The sequence below is a fragment of the Urtica dioica genome, chromosome 8, assembly GCF_054948205.1.
Source record: "Urtica dioica subsp. dioica isolate 48M chromosome 8, U.dioica_male_clone48M_v1_H2, whole genome shotgun sequence".
Classification (NCBI taxonomy): Eukaryota; Viridiplantae; Streptophyta; class Magnoliopsida; order Rosales; family Urticaceae; genus Urtica; species Urtica dioica.
In genome coordinates this window covers 46,813,197-46,832,961 of record NC_142763.1, presented here as the reverse complement: position 1 = coordinate 46,832,961, position 19,765 = coordinate 46,813,197, and the positions used below count along the sequence as shown (strand labels likewise).

At 44.8% G+C, this 19,765-nt stretch overlaps 1 protein-coding gene across 8 annotated transcripts; it reads right to left on the bottom strand.

Moving 5' to 3' along the window:
* Positions 1–426: 426 nt before the first annotated feature.
* Positions 427–3,135, bottom strand: LOC149389961 (uncharacterized). 8 transcript variants are annotated; one of them, XR_016301049.1, is made up of 7 exons: positions 2,028–2,301; positions 1,884–1,949; positions 1,751–1,775; positions 1,601–1,658; positions 1,498–1,535; positions 1,194–1,379; positions 427–802 (listed from the first exon to the last, which is right to left on the bottom strand). XR_016301049.1 is itself a non-coding variant. In XM_089624704.1 (6 exons), exons 1-6 carry the CDS (start codon positions 3,018–3,020, stop codon positions 796–798), a joined length of 504 nt encoding a protein of 167 aa, XP_089480830.1. In that variant the 5' UTR covers positions 3,021–3,135; the 3' UTR covers positions 427–795. The 8 variants fall into 8 exon arrangements, 1 of the variants encoding a protein (XP_089480830.1); XR_016301044.1 differs by having other exon boundaries at positions 1,633–1,658; XR_016301046.1 differs by having other exon boundaries at positions 1,633–1,775.
* Between the last annotated feature and the right edge of the window lie 16,630 nt (positions 3,136–19,765).

The following is a 19,765-nucleotide window of genomic DNA, read 5'->3' as shown; positions in this document are numbered from 1 at the left end:
GTGAGTATGTTATGAGTAACTTTGCACTAGTAGAAAAAAGGCCTTTAATGGCGTTCAAAATGCGCCATTAAATATATTTAATGGCACTTTATAAGCGCCATTAAAAGAGGCGTCATTAAAAGTCTACGATGGCGCTTAAATAAAAAAATGCCATTAAATGGGACGACGTGGACTAGGACATTTAATGGCCTTCATTTTTTAAACGCCATTAAAAGTGCTGCCATGTCAGCAGCCACGTGAACACTGGGACATTTAATGGCCTTCATTTTTTAAACGCCATTAAAAATTCTTCCAATGTCAGCTACACTTTGATGGCGTTTTTCAATGAAATGCCATCAAATAATTTTTTTTAATTTAAGAATATGTACCCAAAAAAATTTAACCGATTATTTCCTGCACCTAAAAAACATAAAAACAGTAATAATCCATTGTAATACATACCAGCAAAATATAGTTTTCAACGCCAAAAATAAAAATAAAAACCATTATAGTTTTGTTATCCATAATACCATAATTCTTCAAAGTGTCTAAGCTAGAAAAAACACATTTCTAACTATGAAAGTCTACAAAAGTTCTATGACTCACACCATCATCACATTCAAAAGTTTTAACTATAGCTCACATATCCTTCATTGTTTCTCTTATAAATACTTAGATAATAATACTTACAAGTTTGATGCAATTTTGAAAACTCGAGAATTTAATAAGGACGAAATATCGTCGGTGCGGTCGTTGATTTGGTCTTTCATGAACTGATCGATAAGATAGCCGTGTGCCCCGTGAATCTCAACTCCGTCAAACCCTATACAGACAAAATCACAATAAGAAGTGTGTCAATATGGTAATAATAGAAACAGGAATCATATATAAGACTGATGTAATGAATTGGGGGTAAGCATGACATATATAAGACTGATGTAATGAATTGGGGGTAAGCATGAATTAGAAACAATGAAAATGAAGAACAATTTTCTATCATCCCTGTTACCATTCATGATATTTTCTTATCTGTGTTATGCCTACGTTTAAAAAAATATAGCTTTACATGCAGACCTTTGATTTATGTTTCATACACAGCAATCACATCAGATTTGCTTCGGCTCATTCAAATGGGAAAAAGTCAAACCTGGGTATTATATTTAAAAAAGAAAGAAAAAAGGTACAGCCTAGAAACAAGAAGTAGAACACAAAACCTCTTTTGCTGTTGCAATGGAAGACGTTCCCACCCTTGTACATGACATAGATGAGGCAATTGTGTTGATACCGCTACCACAATTTGATTGCTCGAATGCAAAAACTGTGAGTTAGTTTTGTTGTCAATTGGCAAAGAGAAGAAGCGGAGCAGAAAAGTCCATTGGAGCGGTTGTGGAGTTTCATACCTTAAACAAAACAAAGAATGAAAGCATTGAAGGTATAGATGACATGTCTCAAAGTGATATCATTAGGCAATTCAAGTTATATATAGGCATGAGAAAAAGAAGTTTGAGTAATAGGTACCCGCTAAGACTGCATCCACAATTTGATTTCGGGCTCTCCTGAATGTAGAAAGTAGAAACTAGGCGTGAGTTTGGAAAAGAGAAGAAACAACAAGAAATCTGACCTTTGCAGAGCATAGACGTCGAGACCGACAACCTCTTCGATTTCCCTGATGACGCGCTCTGCTCCAGGACAGAGAGGCCAATTTTGTTAGGATGAAAGGTCATGAAGTCGAGCATGGTCAGTTGTGGTTTCAGATATAAGAAAAACTCACGTAGATACCCAGCCTGCAATATTGTCTGCAATACACGAAAGAAACAGATCATTAAACGATTGGAGTTCATTTTGCCAGAAAAATAAGATAGTTATCCATAGTCATGGAGAAAAAAAAGGTAAAACAGAATAACTCAATGCTTCCGGCCCAATTATTAGCTCCTCCGCAAGCGTGGTTTGGCCTCTTCTTGGTAACGTAACTTCAAGCAATTTATAATATCGTGACTTTTAGAAATCAGTAAATAAATCAAGAGAACGGACAACATAACATGACTTACAGTTCACATACACCGCTGGTCTTATTTAGCATTGAAAGGCTCTATGTCCCTCGGCTACCATTTCTATATGTTAATTTTGGTAAATGGCTAATTCACCAAAATAAACGAAACCTTGGCTAGTTCCTTAATAAATCCCGAATACTGATAACAATATCTATTTTAAGTACAAAATGTTTTCAACAAATCACTGTGCAAATCAACATATTGGATATATATTTTAAAAGTAAAATGGCAGCAAAGCTACTTCAGAATAGATATGTCAAAGCACATAAAGAAACTGAAGAATCGAGACATCAGAGAAATGATACAGTAACTCTAGTGCCAAACCGTAATCGTCATCCACGCCTTGCTCGAGATGAAGTAACTTGAAAACACATCAATGTTAAGTTATTCGGTGCTACAATAACATTTGGAAAGAAGAAAAAATGAACAGAGAACGACTAGGACAAACATAGATCAGAGAGCCCCAACTACAAAGAGGCAACAATATATCTACAGGGTAAACTACACAAGAATCAAGTGAGGTTCAGATGTTGACCACACAACACACAGCTGCAGAGATATACCTGATTCGCTTAAGTGTGTAAAAAAGTGTTTTTTCTTAAACAATAACTTTCAATTGATATCGGCTACAGTGTTAAAGATTAAGATGTCAAGGGTTAGTTATATTATTATGTGTACAAATGTTTGCCCTGGGAAGATGTGTGTATACATTATGTGAGGCCAGAGTTTCTCGTTATTAATGTAATTCTGTATGGTTATTGATTTTCACTATCAATGAAAATGAAGCACAATTTTCTAACCTATTTCGCCATTGGAATGAAAGCTGTGTTGGCGTTCCAGTCCTTGGAATGAAAGCTCTATAGATTTTCTCGTCCTTGCACATGGTAGAGATGAGGAAGGTACGTTAAGACTGCATCCACAATTTGATTTCGGGCTCTCCTGAATGTAGAAAGTACGAAGGATACTATTTTCTATCACTGGTGCTTTCATTGAGAGTAACCTGAAAAAAAAAATGACAGATGAAGAAGTTATACAGTTTGTTCGGGCAATGGAAACACGTCTCGATGCAGAGATCGACGAGCTTCGCCGCTCCACCGCGAAATGGATGTCGTTATCTTGCCTGGAGAGCACCTCTGCGACGCCCTCGGCGACCACCACGAGTCCGACGAGCCTTCAGTCGACATCATCGACGAAGACAGTTCTTCATCCAGATCTGGAAGCTCCTTCAACACAGGGAAACGACTCAGCTCCTTCGACACAGATGAGATCAAAATATATGAAGAAAGAGATGACGATTGAAGATCTGGCTGAGGTGATTAGAGCAATGGATTCGAGAATCCAAAGGCGAATCGAGGAATTGAGAGCTCCACAAGTTCTGCAACCACAACTCGGAGCCAAATCGGCGACCGAGAATCGCGGCCTCACCAATGTGGAGCAGGAGCTCGATCGACTGAACAAAATGGTGTTCACACCAGTGGAAGACAACGCGTCGGAGCAGCTCAACGGAGTCGGCAACCGCACGGAGCGAATCGCCAATCTCGAGCAAGATCGACCGCCATCCTCTCCAGACCCGGTCGCCAGATGCACGCACGGAGTGGGGAAGGTCGCTCCAGCGAACATATCAGCCAAACACATATCGGGATCTAAGAAACTAGATCGGCTCCAACCGGAACTCGCATCGCGTCGGGACGAACGCCTCGAAGAAATCCTCAACGCGACGAGAAGCAGCGTCAAGACCCGGTGGCGATGTGCAGCGGAGAGTCGGAGTCGCTTGGTCTGGGCATGTGTTTCAGAATAGGGTAGAGTGCGTTCTGTAAAAATAAATTAAACATATCTTTAATTGCGTTCAAATTCTGCACGCCATTACAACTCTAACCCAACCACAAAACGCCGTGTGGCTGCCGCGTGGCTTGGTATAAATCTTTTATTGGCGTTTGAAAAAGGAACGCTATTATATATTCAATTCTCACATGTCAACAGCGAAATTTTAACATTTTTAATGGCGTTTTTATTTTAAATGTCATCATATATAATTTTAACCACATGGCATTCAATAGTTGGTTTATATTTTTTAATGGCGTTTCAAATTTAAACGCCATGAATATTTTTTTGTTGTACCTCTTCCGAAAGTGACGTGGCGCTCTCTAATTCGTCTTTTGCTTTAAACACAATCTCGAAAATACAATAATTACTTTTAATGGCGTTTTTTTTCACTAACGCCATTAAAGAGGCGCCATTAAAAGTCATTTTTCTACTAGTGTTGTGAAGTTCTCATAGATATGGAATTCATGTACAAGATTGCTGAAATGCAATATATATCACCTCATGCTTTGTTCCTTGGAGTGTGAATAAATGAACTGGCCAGTGTCCAAATTGAGTCCTGACTCTTTTGGATGAAACAATGTGACTTGTTAGCTCCTCGTCAATACATTGTTTTTAACTTATTCACAAGCGACAAAGGAGTTGAGGAAATAACAGCTAGAAGGGTAAAATGGTAATTTTGTAAATCCCGACTTGCTGATGATATTCATGAAGGGTAAACACTGATAATATTCTGTGGATCCACTCATTACAATTAGGTTGAATTCTTGAGTAGAAAATAAATTCATTTGAACCGAGAGATTTTCAGTGTCAACTCTTTAGTGGAGTCAGTTGACATTAAGCTAAACTTGGAAAAGGTTTGTGAACTATTGAGTCCAAGTATTTTAGCTGAAGCTTTGTTCATTTGGATCCATGAGGTCACTGTCACGAATCGCATTGATTAGGAGTAGTTTAACTGGAAGCTATGTCAAAACAAAAGTGAAAATTGTCAAAAGGGTATTTTTGTCTTTTGAGACATATGATGAAATGAATGTCAATAAATTTTTTGACAAGGTCATTTGATGACATGCATCACTCGGCCAATACTAGTCTTATTGGGCCATGTGGATTAATTTCATTTCATAAGAATTTTATTGAAAATTCTTAATGGGCCTTTCTCATGTTGTCATGAACAAATGAAGAAGCTTCTAGAATGAGTTTGGGCGCCCAACATACCCATAGGAAGAGAGAATATTTTGTGCATAAATGTATCAAGATATTTGCCAAAAGAAAAAGAGGAAACAAATTTCCCATGCTTGTATAGGAAATTTCGGCCAAGGCAACCAAGAGAGAAAACTAATCCCTTGAGGATTTGAATGACGTGGGCACCTATGTTGATAGGAATGGGTAATAAAAGATTGCTCATAAAGGCTTGGAATATAAGAGGAAACTACTTCTTTCCAAGGCCAACCATTTTCCTATAAATAGGACCCTCATTCCTCTCATTCTATTCATTCCATATAAGTTAGAGATTGAGAGCCTCTCTCTCTAGAACTTGTGGTTGCCGCCCCTTCCTCTCTCTCTAGTTTATTTTCGATTTTTTGTTTTGGCACCTAGGTCCTCATTTGACGTAGTGTTTAGCTCAGCGACTTCAAGACTCGTTCTTAAGTCGTAGTGTTTAAAAGTGCCCACTCACTAATTCCTTTATTTCGAGTGATTTAGTGATAGAAACTTTCGTGGTTGCTCGAGGTGCTGAGGAAAGAAAGAGAGACGTGCTGCGAGGAGACGAGCGTTGCAACTTTCCAAAAGCTTCTCAAAGTTTAAGCTTCAAGAAAGGTTACTAAACTTCTTAGCTCATAATAGTTTTTATTTATATGTACTTGCTCTTTGTCTAGGTTAGTAAAAAACTGTTTTTACTTGTAAAGAAAATTTTTAAAATTTCGCCGCTCTGCGAAGCGTTAAACTTTTTCTTAAACCCTAGATCAATTCCAACAGTATGGTCACGCTCGCCGCCCAGCTCGTGCGCCGATAGGCAACGAATCACGTATGGGTTTCAAAGGCCTGCGCCCGCCGGACGAAACTGGTCTAGCCAGCGTCCACGGAAAACCTGGTCACGCAATGTGGCACCGAGGCCCTTCAAGCCCCAAGACGTGCAAATCAATTACGCCTTCATTGGTAAGTCGAGAAAATAAGCCGCGCACCCCCAAGACGTGGAAATCGATTACGCCTTCATTGGTAAGTCGAGAAAATAAGCTGCGCACCTCCAAGATGTGCGAATCGATTACGCCCTCACTGGTAAGTCGAGAAAATAAGACGCGCACCTCCAAGACGTGCGAATCGATTACGCCTTCATTGGTGAATCGAGAAACTAAGCCGCGCACTGCCAAGCCGTGCAAATCGATTACGCTCTCGTCGGCAAATCGAGAAAATAAGACGCGCAACGACAAAACCGTGCGAATTGATTACGATAGAACTCCGAGCTACGAGGCAAGAGACCCCTCTAAAGTCTTCACAAGAAGCTACGAGCCGGGTCCTACTCTAAAGCCTTGGATTCTCAAGCCTCCGAGCCCAAGATAACCCTCAATACACAAATTGAACTACGTTCTAACTTGATCCCGACTAAAGGGTACGTAGGCAGCACACCTTTGGCATGGTCACACCCCCTACAACACACCTCAGGGTCTGGAGGGTGCAGCTCGGTTTACGAGCTCCCACTTTTGGCCCGGGCGCGGTCACTTGGTCCGGCCTTGGATCGAACCGCCCGAGGTATCTAATCGTTGTTCTTTTTCATGCGATTGGCTACATCCATGGTCCAAAAGAAGACCAAGATGTACTTATGGTCAATCAGGCAAGAGAGTAACGAGTCCTTGAGACAGTATCTCACCCGATTCACCGCAGAATCAAATAAGGTTGACCGCTTTGACGACAGTGACGCAATTACAGCCATCATGGAGGGCTTGCGCACCGGAGACTTCTTAAAGTCTGTCGTCGGCAGAGTCCCTTCTATGATGGCCGAGTTAATGAACCTAGCCAAAACCTTCATGAGGGTAGAGGATTACCTCGACGGCCGCAGGAGCGACAACCAAAGCTCCCGCCGTCGGGATGAGTCCGGCAACGAGCCTGGCAATCCCCGTAAGAGGATAAACAAGGGACCTCCGTCCGTACCTCACGAGACGATACAATTCACCAATGAACAGGCCAAGCGAGTTGTGCACCCGCACAATGACGCTATAGTCCTGAAGGCCCAGGTGGCCAACAACTTGGTAAAAAGAGTTCTTATTGATAACGGCAGCACGACCGATATAATCTTTAAGACCACCCTGGAGTGCATGAAGCTCGGGGGGCTCACCCTGTCCCGACTCAAACCCCTCTGTTTGGGTTCATGGGAGAAAAGGTCATGACTGAAGGAATCATTGATTTACCAGTCACCTTCGGAAGTACCGGAGGCATCGACGTCGTTCACATGGTCCCCTTTCTTGTGGTCGACCAGGAGTCGCCCTACAATGTTATCATTGGGCGACCCACGTTGAACAGACTAAGGGCTATCACGTCCACTTATCACCTACTAGTGAAATTCCCCACCGAAGAGGGAATTGGCGTCATGGCCGGTGATCAGACCCAAGCGAGGATATGCTATGTCCAAGGCGTGGACGGCAAGCCCGCCGAAAAAAGGGTTAACACGATCTACCAATTGGAAGACGACTACCCGTGTGATCAGAAAGACGCACGGCAACTCGGGGAATTAGACCCCCGCGGCGATATCGAGAGGTTGAAAGTTGACACCCCCGATGATCTCACTTCGATCGTTCTCGACGAGACTAAACCTGACCAGGTAGTGAAGATCGGTGCACAACTCCCTCTCGCCATCAAAACTCAACTCGCGTCCTTCCTTCGGGAGTTTAAGGATGTCTTTGCGTGGACACATGCAGACATGCCTGGCATAGACCCCGATGTGATTGTGCACCGATTGAATGACGATAAAACTATCGCTGAAAAAGTATAAGCTAGACGTGCGTTCAACCCCGAACGATACCTAGCGATAAACGAGGAAGTCGAAAAGCTTCTCTCCGCTGGTTTCATCCGAGAAGCCAAGTACCCCAAGTGGGTGGCCAATGTGGTCATGAACTGCTAAGTTTCATGGACGCCTACTCGGGCTATAACCAGATACGAATGCACGAGCTTGATCAGATCAAGACGACCTTCGTCACTGATCGCGGTCCCTACTGCTATAAGGTCATGCCTTTCGGCCTTAAAAATGCAGGAGCTACTTACCAACGATTGGTAAACCGGATCTTCGCCGACCTAATTGGCAAGACCATGGAAGTATACGTGGACGACATGCTCGTTAAAAGCCTACTGGCTACCAACCACGTACACAACCTGAGGGAGATGTTCTTGATCATCCGCCGGTACAAAATGAAGCTCAACCCCAACAAATGTGTATTCGGGGTCGAATCCGGGAAGTTCCTAGGCTACATAGTTAGCCGTCGAGGTATCGAAGCGAACCCCGAGAAAATCAAGGCACTCCTTAACATGAAGTCTCCGCGACGTGTCAAGGAAGTCCAAAGTCTGACCGGTCGGATTGCCGTCCTTTCACGTTTTGTGGCCAAAGCAACCGACAAGTGTCAACCGTTCTTCAAAGCAATAAAGAAGACGGACGGCTTTGAATGGACGGACGCGTGCGAGAAGGCCTTTCAAGAAATGAAGGCCTACTTCGGGACACCTCTGTTCCTATCCAAGCCAAAGGAAGGCGAGACGCTCTACGTCTACCTCGCGTCTCCGAACAAGCTGTGAGTGCTTTGCTAATTCGTGAAGATGATAGGGCTCAATGGTCCATCTTCTACATAAGCAAAGCCCTACTTGACGCCGAAACGCATTACACAGAGGTAGAGAAGCTCTCTCTCGCTCTCCTCGTAGCCGCCAAAAAGCTACGCCCTTACTTCCAGGCTCACCCAATCGTTGTCCGAACCGGACACTCGATCGGTAAAGCTCTTCAAAAGGGAACATCGACTCGCATGGCGGTCTGGTCCCAAGAATTGAGCGAGTACGGGATCGAGTTTCACCCGAGACTAGCAATAAAGGCTCAAGCCTTAGCTGACTTCGTAGCAGAATTCTCCTACACTCCCAACATGGGAAGAGCAGAAGACGACTCGACCGACGACTTGTCGGCTCGAAAGAGAAAGGTCGACCCTACGGGTCCCATCTGGGAACTACACGTAGACGGAGCATCTAATGCCCAAGGAGCAGGCGCCGGCGTGATTCTTACAAATCCCGACCGGGAAAAGTTACGCTACACCCTCCACTACGGATTCCAGGCCTCCAACGATGAGGCCGAGTACGAAGCCCTCATCGTAGGGCTAGAGCTCGCTCACAAGCTCAACGTACAAAATTTACGAATACACTGTGACTCGCAGTTGATCGTAAATCAAGTTAAAGGCGACTACATTGCCAAAGAGCCTAACATGATCGCCTACTTAGAAAAGACAAATGCCAAGTTAGATGTCTTCTCCTGGTTCGAGATCATCCAGATCCCACGAGAAGAGAACTCCAAGGCTGACGCCCTAGCTCGCCTCGGATCCGGTATCACCGAAGACGGGTTGGGAACAATCCCGATCGAGTCTCTCTCGCGACCATCCGTCTCACGTGATGAGGTTGGAACGATTGAAAGCGCCGGTCATCCAACTTGGATGACCCCGCTCACGGACTTCCTGCGAAGAGGGGCACTTCCCGAAGACCGCAAAGAAGCCGAAAGGCTGAAAGCCCTCGCATCTAAGTACGTGCTGAGAGGCGAAGCCCTGTACAAGCGCGGGTACTCAACCCCGCTACTGCGATGCCTCAACAACGTTGAGTCGACTAAGGTCCTCCGCGAAATCCACGAAGGCCTCTGCGGGAACCACGCCGCTGGGAGGTCCCTCGCGCTATGTCAACGTTTCTCCAACGTTCCACGACAGCCGCAATCTCCCCTAAGTAGCATCGTTGTTCCACGCCCCTTCGCAAAATGGGGCGTAGACATTATCGGCGAGCTTCCCAAAGCCCCGAGGCAATACGAATATGCCATCGTCGCTATTGACTACTTCACTAAGTGGGTCGAAGCCGAGCCTCTGGCCAGGATCACCGAGGCCAACACTACGAACTTCATCAGGAAGTCCATAATATGCTGCCACGGCATCCCCACGTCGATCGTGACTGATAACGGCGCGCAGTTCGACAACGCGAGGGTTAGAGAGATCTGCGCCCAGCTAGGGATAAGCAAGACGTTCTCATCCCCGCGACATCCACAGGCTAATGGCCAGGTGGAAGCCGTCAACAAGACGATTAAAAGCAACCTCAAGAAAAAGCTCGAAGCCAAAAAGGGCGCCTGGGCTGAGGAATTTCCTTTCATCCTATTAGCCTATCGAACGACCGTTCAAAACGCCACCGGAGAGACCCCCATCTCCCTAGCCTTTGGGATTGAAGCAGTGGTCCCCGTGGAAACGGAAGTCCCCACCTACCGGGTCGACACTTTCGACGAAAAAGAAAATGATGAGGCCATGCGCCTCGAACTGGATCTAATCGACGAGAAAAGATCCGAGGCCCTCACCAGACTCGTCGTACAAAAGCGAAAGGTTGAGAGATACTACAACGCCAAAGTCAAAAGGCGGATCTTCGCCGTCGGTAGCCCTGTACTCAAACGCGTGTTCCAAAACACCCAAGTGCAAGGCGCCGGGGTCCTCGGCCCAAATTGGGAAGGACCATATAGAGTTCGATAAGTCATACACGACGGAACCTACTACATCGAACACACGGACGGAACTCCAATCCGGCACCCGTGGAACGCCGAGCACTTGAGGCAGTACCACTAGTGACCAAGTCCACCCATTTATTGCTCTGATTTCCCTTATTCAAAAAGGCCTATGCGCCGCTGTTCAAGGATGTTCCCTGTTAGCAAAACTTAATGAGAAATAAAGTTTGAGGTCTTTTTACCCACTTTATCAAAGTTTTTAGTCATCATGGCACGACCTGTAAACTAAAAACTCGGGGGGCTATGTGTCCTGAGACGTACACTCGAAAAAGTACGGCATAAAAAAAAAAACCTTAAGCCCCCCACTCATGGGACATAAAGGCTAAAGAAGCTCGGGCCCCGACGGCTCATCAGGCATACGGGTCCGAGAAAAGACGTCTACCTAACGCGACACAACACACCTGCTCGGTCGCTCAATAGCACGAACTCAAAGACGCCGGCCTAACCCGGCGCAACGCACAAGTCCGGTCGCTCAAACCCACGAGCACTTCGGTCCCTCAACCCACGAGCACTTCGGTCGCTCAACCCACGAGCACTTCGGTCACTCAACCCACGAGCACTTCGGTCGCTAAACCCACGAGCTCAACCCAGGCCTAAGTCCCCCACGGGGATACAGACTTAGGAAGCTCGAACCCCGACGGCCCTTTGTGCATACCGGTTCGAGTAAAACGTTGGCCTTCCCGGTGTGCCGTAAGACGCGTAAAGGCGCAGGTGAAAGACGTCTCCCGAGACGCATGTAAGTCACGTAACGGCGCTGCCTCAGGGCACGAACACCAAAGACGCCGGCCTAACCCGGCACAACAGGGTTTGAGTAAAAGACGTCGACCTAATCCGACGCACCCGCGTTCGCTTGCTCCAGGGTGAGCGGACCCAAAAAGATGTCGACCTAACCCGACGCACCCGCGTTCGCTTGCTCCAGGGTGAGCAGACCCAAAAAGACGTCGACCTAATCCGACGCACCCGCGTTCACTTGCTCCAGGGTGAGCGAACCCAAAAAGACGTCGGCCTAACCCGACGCAACCGCGTTCGCTTGCTCCAGGGTAAGCGAACCCATGAAGACGTCGGCCTAACCCGGCGCAACCTACGCTCGTTGCTCAAAAGCACGAGCTCCTAGAGCGCGGGGCTCTGGTTCAGCTACAGCGGCAGCCTCGACACGTTCTCCCTTCGCCTTGCGGTCAGCGACCCTAGAGCGAATCTCCGCCATCGACTCGGGATCCTGAGAAGCGAGGGCCAGCCTCCTAGCCCGCCTCTTAGCAGCTATATAAGGCGAAGCAACAAAGGTCAGGTTCCTGTCAAACGAAAAACTTGTACAAAAACTGTAAAGTTACCTCTAGAAGCAGGAGCGACTGGTTGAGCCACGGGACTCGGGGGCCTGCTCGCCCGGCGCGCCTCCTCGGTGCCCGAGGCAAAGGGCGGGAACCACCCGGTGAGCGCCATCAGCTCGGGGGAACGGAACCGCTCGCCAGCCTTGCGGGCTTCTGACATCCCCGATATTTCTCTCACAAAGGGGAGCTCCGCTGCCCCCTCGTCCGCTGAAAAGTCGGCCAAGCGACCAAAGCAGAGGGGCGCCTCACCAAAGGCGTCCGAGGTGACCCACACCCACGGCCCGGCGGCTAGGCGGGTCACAATCCTCGACCAGCCTCATGTTGCCCCGAGCACGGGCCATATGAAATCCCGGCTGTCCCGGCGCTGGGAAAACGGCGACCAGATTACGGAAATCGTCCACGGTCATGGCACGCTGCGTCTGGCAGTGCCACTCCATGAAACATGTGGCCAACAGGCGGTAAAACGCCGGGCTCATCTGACATGCGTGGACCCCTAGTCGGGTCAGGATCTGTTGGACGATCGTGGGGAACGGGAGACGCAACCCGCAGAAAAGACTCCCGATCGTCACGGCCGCGTACCCGTCCCTGGTGCGAGAGGGCATGTCCTCGGGGGTAGGTCTAAGCAATCCCACCGAGGGAGGGATGTTATACGTCTCCCAAAGCGTGCTGAAGACTCGGGAAGTGAGCGTGCTCGCGGCATCAATCTCCCTGCAGTCCAAGCCGACGGGGGCGACAGAGTCGCCTACTCCGTACATACGAGTCCTCTCCAGTGACCTGGCAAAAGTGTAGCCCGAGGCCTCAGCGGACTCGAAGGCCGTCCTGGTCGTCGCCAACACTTTCCTTTTGCGTTTCTCCTTCCCCCTCGCGGGAGGAGCCTCCAAGTCCTCTTCGGGGCCTTCTGAGCCCGACCCTAGGGGATCGTCGGAATAAATCTCGTCCAAGAAAGATTCGGACGGCACTATCGCAAGCTCAACACCCGAGGCGTCCAAGTTAGACACTCGGGGGAGCTCAGCACCCACTACCGCTTCACCTCGCTGCTTGAGCAAGGGGGCGTCAAAGGACGCCTCGCGGGAGACCAGGTTGATCACCAATCGTGACGAACGCGGGTCCTTGGACCCTTCGTCCTCCCCTTCGGAGCCACACCTAGTAGGTGGGCCGCTCCCGGGCCCCGCCAGCTCGGCTATCGCCGCGGCGTCGGTCTCCAACTCCGCGAGCCATTTGTCGGCCACGCTAGAGTCCTCCTCGACAAAGATGGGGACCCCGTCGAGTTCCTCAAAGGGACCCTAGGCCGCCACCCCAAAATTTGTGAGAGGGCAGGAAGAGTCGACCTCGGGATCATCAACGTGGGAAATAAGCTCACTCCCCATTAAAAAAAGAAAAAAAAGTCGGCTGCCCAGGGGAAATTTCAAACTCAAAGGTTGTGTTTCAGTTGGGGTAAGAACAGTTCTTACAGATGAGGTAGAAGCTTCCTCACCCAAATTTTCTTCAAGCACAATTTTGCTTCTAGGTTTTGCATCCTTCACAAAGTCCTCGTCAAGGAAACGAGCATTCGAGCTAACAAAAGTCTTATCGTCCTCAGGACTATAGAATGTGAAACCTTTGGTTTCCTTTAGATATCCAACAAGCAGACACAATTCTGACGTACTAGCCAACTTGCTAGTCTTTTGCCTTAGCACGTGTGCGGGGCATCCCCAAATTTTGATGCGGCCAAGATTTACTTTACGACCAGTCCATCATTCACAAGGAGTAGCAGGAACCGTTTTAGACGGAACTTGGTTCAGAATGTAAGCAGCTGTTTCGAGGGTATATCCCCAAAAGGAAAGAAGGAGTGATGAGTAACTCATCATTGATCTAACCATCTCCATAAGAGTTCGGTTTCTTCTCTCTAACACTTCGTTTTGTTGAGGTGTGCCAGGTGCGGTAAGCTGAGAAGCGATACCTTCTTCGTTAAGAAAGTCATCGAACTCTCCAGACATATACTCACCACCTCGATCAGATCGAAGGTTTTGATCACTTTACCAGTTTTGATACGAACCACGCCAACAATGTGACGGTGACCCGGAACCAATGGTGGTGCCTTCGCAAACCAGGATCTCAAGTTCGATGACTCCGCGACCCAACGCCTAGAGAGACGCAAAAACGAATGTGTAAGTTTGCTTGATAAGTCGAGGATGAACGCCACAAGGAATACCTTGATAAGTTCAGAAGTTTCTTCAAGAAACAAAGAGAATTTTCTCACTTTTTCATCAAAAACATAGTCTGCCTTTCTCATTCATGAAACCTCCTTAAATAAGGAAAATACAAAGCAAATTCGGAGCTCCTTGTTGCCCTAGCTTAAATGGGCCTAGAAGACATTATTAGGCCTAATAACATTAAAATTAAAAGGCTAACTTAATATCTAACACATATGGGCTTCATTTAACATAAATAAAGCCCAAACACACTTTAAAAAGACTCCAACTTAACCCATTGTTTTTTTGCTACGAAAATAACAAATAAATAACTCAAACAATAATAACTAAAATGAGTCTTCTTCAATAACAGCTTGAATGACGTGAATAAGCTCTCCTCTTCTTCGATTCTCATTTTCCTTGCTCTCGTCTTTGTATTTCTTCCATTCATCTTTGCTTAAGCCATGAAACTCTTCTTTGAAGTATTCAACTCTTGAATTTGGAATTGGCTCCTTGAAACGCCTTTGTTTCTTTGCATGTGGGATCACATCACTTCTGAACTTAGCAAGGTATTCCTTGTGGCGTTCATCCCCGACTTATCAAGCGAACTTACACATTCGTTTGTGGCGTCCTTATTATTCCATGGTTCGCGTCTCTCTAGGCGTTGGGTCGCGGAGTCATCGAACTTGAGATCCTGGTTTGCGAAGGCACCAACATTGGCTCCGGGTCACCGTCACATTGTTGGCGTGGTTCGTATCATTATTCTCTCTCTCTTGAAGAAGATTTGTCCTCAAATCTTTGATGTTGTTGAATTCACCGATGGATGGAAACATTCTCTCGTGTAGTACGTGTCCATCGTCTTCCTTCACTTTAGTGGTCAATGCCTGACGTGACACTAAAAGAAACTCGCCGTGCTCGGTCGATATCTCTTCATCATCTTCCAACTCTGGCATGTCTGGATCAACCTCTTCATCGCTAACCTCAGACTCAATATCACCGCCCTCCCGAAGAACCATGACACGCTGATTTGGACATTGATTAGCGATGTGCCCTCTTCCAAGACATTTGAAACACTTTATCTCGCTAGTGCGATTAGGTGGTTTGACTTGGTTTGTGGTTGTCGGGACATGTGTCTTTTGCTCGAACTTTCCTCTAGAAATAAGAGGAATCTCTTCCTTCCTTGGGAACTTTGGCTTCCATGGGACTTGGCTTGAACTTTGATGACGCAAAACACTCCGCCTTTGTTGTTGTTTCTCCACTTTCAGCGCCATGTGAAGAAGCTCCTCCAAGGTTTCGTAGTGATGAAGCTCAATCGTGTCGGCAATCTCGCGGTTGAGGCGTCTCAAGGATCTTGACATTGTAGCTTCACGATCTTCGTCGACGTTGGCCCGAATCAGCGTCATCTCAAGCTCTTTGTAGTAATCATCGACGCTCTTGCTTCCTTGTCGCAGAATTTGTAACTTGTTGAGTAAATCTCGACGGTAGTGATTTGGCACAAATCGTCTCCGCATTACTCTCTTCATCTCTCCCCAGTTGTCAATGGGAGCAATTCCCCCGTATTCCCTACTAATGCATAGCTTGTCCCACCATACAACAACATATTCTGTAAACTCAATGGCAGCGAGTTTTACCTTTTTTTCGTTCAGAATATTCATGACAGTCAAACACTCTTTCCATCTTATGCTCCCAATCTAGGTACTCATCGTGGTCGCTTCGTCCTCGGAATTCAGGAATTTTCATCTTGATGTTGCCCATGTTGTCAAAACCGCGATCAAATCGGTTTCTCTCCCTTCATCCTTCGTTGTACTCATCTCCTTGGCGACTCCCGAGGGAGATTCTGTCAAGATCATCCGCCAACTCATCTTCCCCAAACACCTCATCATCTTCATTTTCAGCCCTCCTTGGTTGGTTTCGTCTCGGAGGATTTGGTGCGAATCTGGGTGGTGCGGCTCGAGGCTGCCTTTGGCGTGCGTCGCGCTCCATTTGATCGAGGCGATCAGTAACCGCCATAAGTTCTTGTCGCATCAATCGTGTAACTTCCCCATAGATTGCTTGCACTTGAAAATTTTGGGCTCCGACGGGGGGCTGATTATTGTCTCCCGCTTGTGACATAGTTGAAATCCTGCAAAACAATACACTAGTGAAGTAATAAAGAGAAGGCCTCTCAACTCTTGCTCAAGTGTTTCTCTCAAGTATGATGATCACTCAATTTCGCTCGTGTTTACACTCAATATTATTGGCTTTTACCCTCTGATAAACTCACACTCTCTTGCCTCTTTCCACTCGAATCCTCTTTTATTTCTTTTGAAACTACTGAACGGTGATGAAAAGGTAAACTAGTGATGTCCAAACGCGACCAACAAGAAAGAACAAACACAAACAATTGCGACACAACGCACCAAACCAAAAAGATAGACACCACACTTTTTTTTTTTTTGGGATCTGTCTTTTCTTTTTCTTTTTTTTTTAATCTGACTCTTTTTTTTTAAATCCCTTTTTTCTGGGAAAAGAACTTCAATAAAGAGGAACTAAGAAGATGGAAATAAACAAAAAAAAAAAAACTAGAAAATTCGGATGAAACTGGCAGAAACTTTTTGGGGACTCCAAATCAATAGAAAACTGACTTTTTCGGATTCAACGACAGGGTTTACTAGTAAACCCTGAATCAATTCAATAGAGCACAAAAAGAATCTTCGATTCGATATATTAAAGACCTAAATTCGATATCATAATCAAAAGTTATGACTGTTTCAATTCTGACCTAAACACAATTTCGGGAATGACGAATTTTTTTTTTCTTAATAAAACGAAAAGGATAGATAAAACCTTGATGAACTCGATCGGCTCTGATACCAAATGATACGAACCACGCCAACAATGTGACGGTGACCCGGAACCAATGTTGGTGCCTTCACAAACCAGGATCTCAAGTTCGATGACTCCGCGACCCAACGCCTAGAGAGACGCGAACCTTGGAATAATGAGGACGCCACAAACGAATGTGTAAGTTCGCTTGATAAGTCGGGGATGAACGCCACAAGGGATACCTTGATAAGTTCAGAAGTTTCTTCAAGAAACAAAGAGAATTCTCTCACTTTTTCATCAAAAACATAGTCTGCCTTTCTCATTCATGAAACCTCCTTAAATATGGAAAATACAAAGCAAATTCGGAGCTCCTTGTTTCCCTAGCTTAAATGGGCCTAGAAGATATTATTTAGGCCTAATAACATTAAAATTAAAAGGCTAACTTAATATCTAACACATAAATAAAGCCCAAACACACTTTATAAGGACTCCAACTTAACCCATTGTTTTTTTGCTACGAAAATAATAAATAAATAACTCAAACAATAATAACTAAAATGATCCTTCTTCAATAACAGCTTGAATGACGTGAATAAGCTCTCCTCTTCTTCGATTCTCATTTTCCTTGCTCTCGTCTTTGTATTTCTTCCATTCATCTTTGCTTAAGAAATGAAACTCTTCTTTGAAGTATTCAACTCTTGAATTTGGAATTGGCTCCTTGAAACGCCTTTGTTTCTTTGCATGTGGGATCACATCAAGAAGTTTCTTCGAGAAACAAAGAGAATTCTCTCACTTTTTCATGAAAAACATAGTCTGCCTTTCTCATTCATGAAACCTCCTTAAATAAGGAAAATACAAAGCAAATTCGGAGCTCCTTGTTGCCCTAGCTTAAATTGTTGTCAATGGTGCCCACAAGAAGAGTTGTAATCTTTATATTGTACATTTGATGTAATAAAGTGTCATGAAGACTCTTGCTTGTAATTGCTTATTCATTAATAAAAGTTGAAATGTTCATTCAATCTTCCTTGGCTGAAGCTTTATGATAAAACATTAGTCTTTAGTCCATAAACAAACCAAACAACTTACGAAGAGACAAATGTACATTTGCATGAACAAACTCTTCGTACTTTGCTTAAAAAGATATATTCGCAATCTAAGGGTCAAAGGACTATTGACCTTAGTATGATTGTTAGAAGAATCTATGATGTCTGGTTATGAGGCATTGAGAGTTGGAGACTCTATAGTTCTTCTAGGTATCTTTCGAAGGTACTGAATTGACCGGTGCACTTCTAGGGTCAAGATAAGGACAAACCATTTAACCTCTTATGTCTCGAAGTCACTACGTATGAATTGCATCGTGCGTACCTTAATCCTAAAATGAGACATGTCATTTCACACCTTAGTATTCTCATTTGAGAAAGTCAAAGTTCGAACTCACTATGTGATTCCAAACAAGGCCTATTGGTGAAGTACTAAGTTGTGAGAATGTCATGAGTAAACTTTGTGAAGTTCTCATAGATATGGAATTCATGTACAAGATTGCTGAAATGCAATGTATATCACCTCATGCTTTGTTCCTTGGAGTGTGCATAAATGAACTGGCCAGTGTCCAAATTGAGTCCTGACTCTTTTGGATGAAACAATGTGACTTGTTAGCTCCTCGTCAATACATTGTTTCTAACTTATTCACAAGCGACAAAGAAGTTGAGGAAATACCAGCTAGAAGGGTAAGAATGGTAATTTTGTAAATCCCGACTAGCTGATGATATTCATGAAGGGTAAACACTGATAATATTCTGTGGATCCACTCATTACAATTAGGTTGAATTCTTGAGGAGAAAATAAATTCATTTGAACCGAGAGATTTTCAGTGTCAACTCCTTAGTGGAGTCAGTTGACATTAAGCTAAACTTGGAAAAGGTTTGTGAACTTTTGAGTCCAAGTATTTTAGCTCAAGCTTTGTTCATTTGGATCCATTAGGTCACTGTCACGAATCACATCGATTAGGAATAGTTAAACTGGAAGCTAAGTCAAAACAAGAACGAAAATAGTCTAAAGGGTATTTTTGTCTTTTGAGACAAAGGATGAAATGAATGTCAATAAATTTTTAGACAAGTTCATTTGATGGCTTAATGTCACTCGGCCATATTAAAATAATTGGGCTTTGTGAATTAATTTCATTTCATAAGAATTTTATTGAAAATTCTTAATGGGCCTTTTTCATGTTGTCATGAACAAATGAAGAAGCTTCTAGAAGCTCCTTCTAGAGACAATATGGGCGCCCATAATACCCAAAGCAAGAGAAAATATTTTGTGCATAAATGTATGAAGATACTTGCCAAAAGAAAAAGAGGAAACAAATTTCCCCTAAGAGGAAATGAGGTAGGCGCCCAAGAGAGAGACAAAAGGCAAGGCCTGGAACAAAATAGGAAACAAATCAAAGGCTTAATGAAGCCTACCTTGGCCGAGTATATCATAGAGGAAAATGTTGTCAATGGTGCCCACAAGAAGAGTTGTAGTCTTTATTTTGAACATTTGATGTAATAAAGTCTCATGAAGACTCTTGCTTGTAATTGCCTATTCATTCATTAATAAAGTTGAAACGTTCATTCAATCTTCCTTGTCTGAAGCTTTATGATAAAACCATAGTCTTTTAGTCCATAAACAAACTTAACAACTTACGAAGAGACAAATGTAGATTTGCATGAACAAACTCTTCGTAGTTTGCTTAAAACGATATATTCGCAATCTTAGGGTCAAAGGACTATTGACCTCAGTATGAGTGTTAGAAGAATCTATGATGTCTGGTTATGAGGCATTGAGAGTTAGGAACTCTATAGTTCTTCTAGGTAT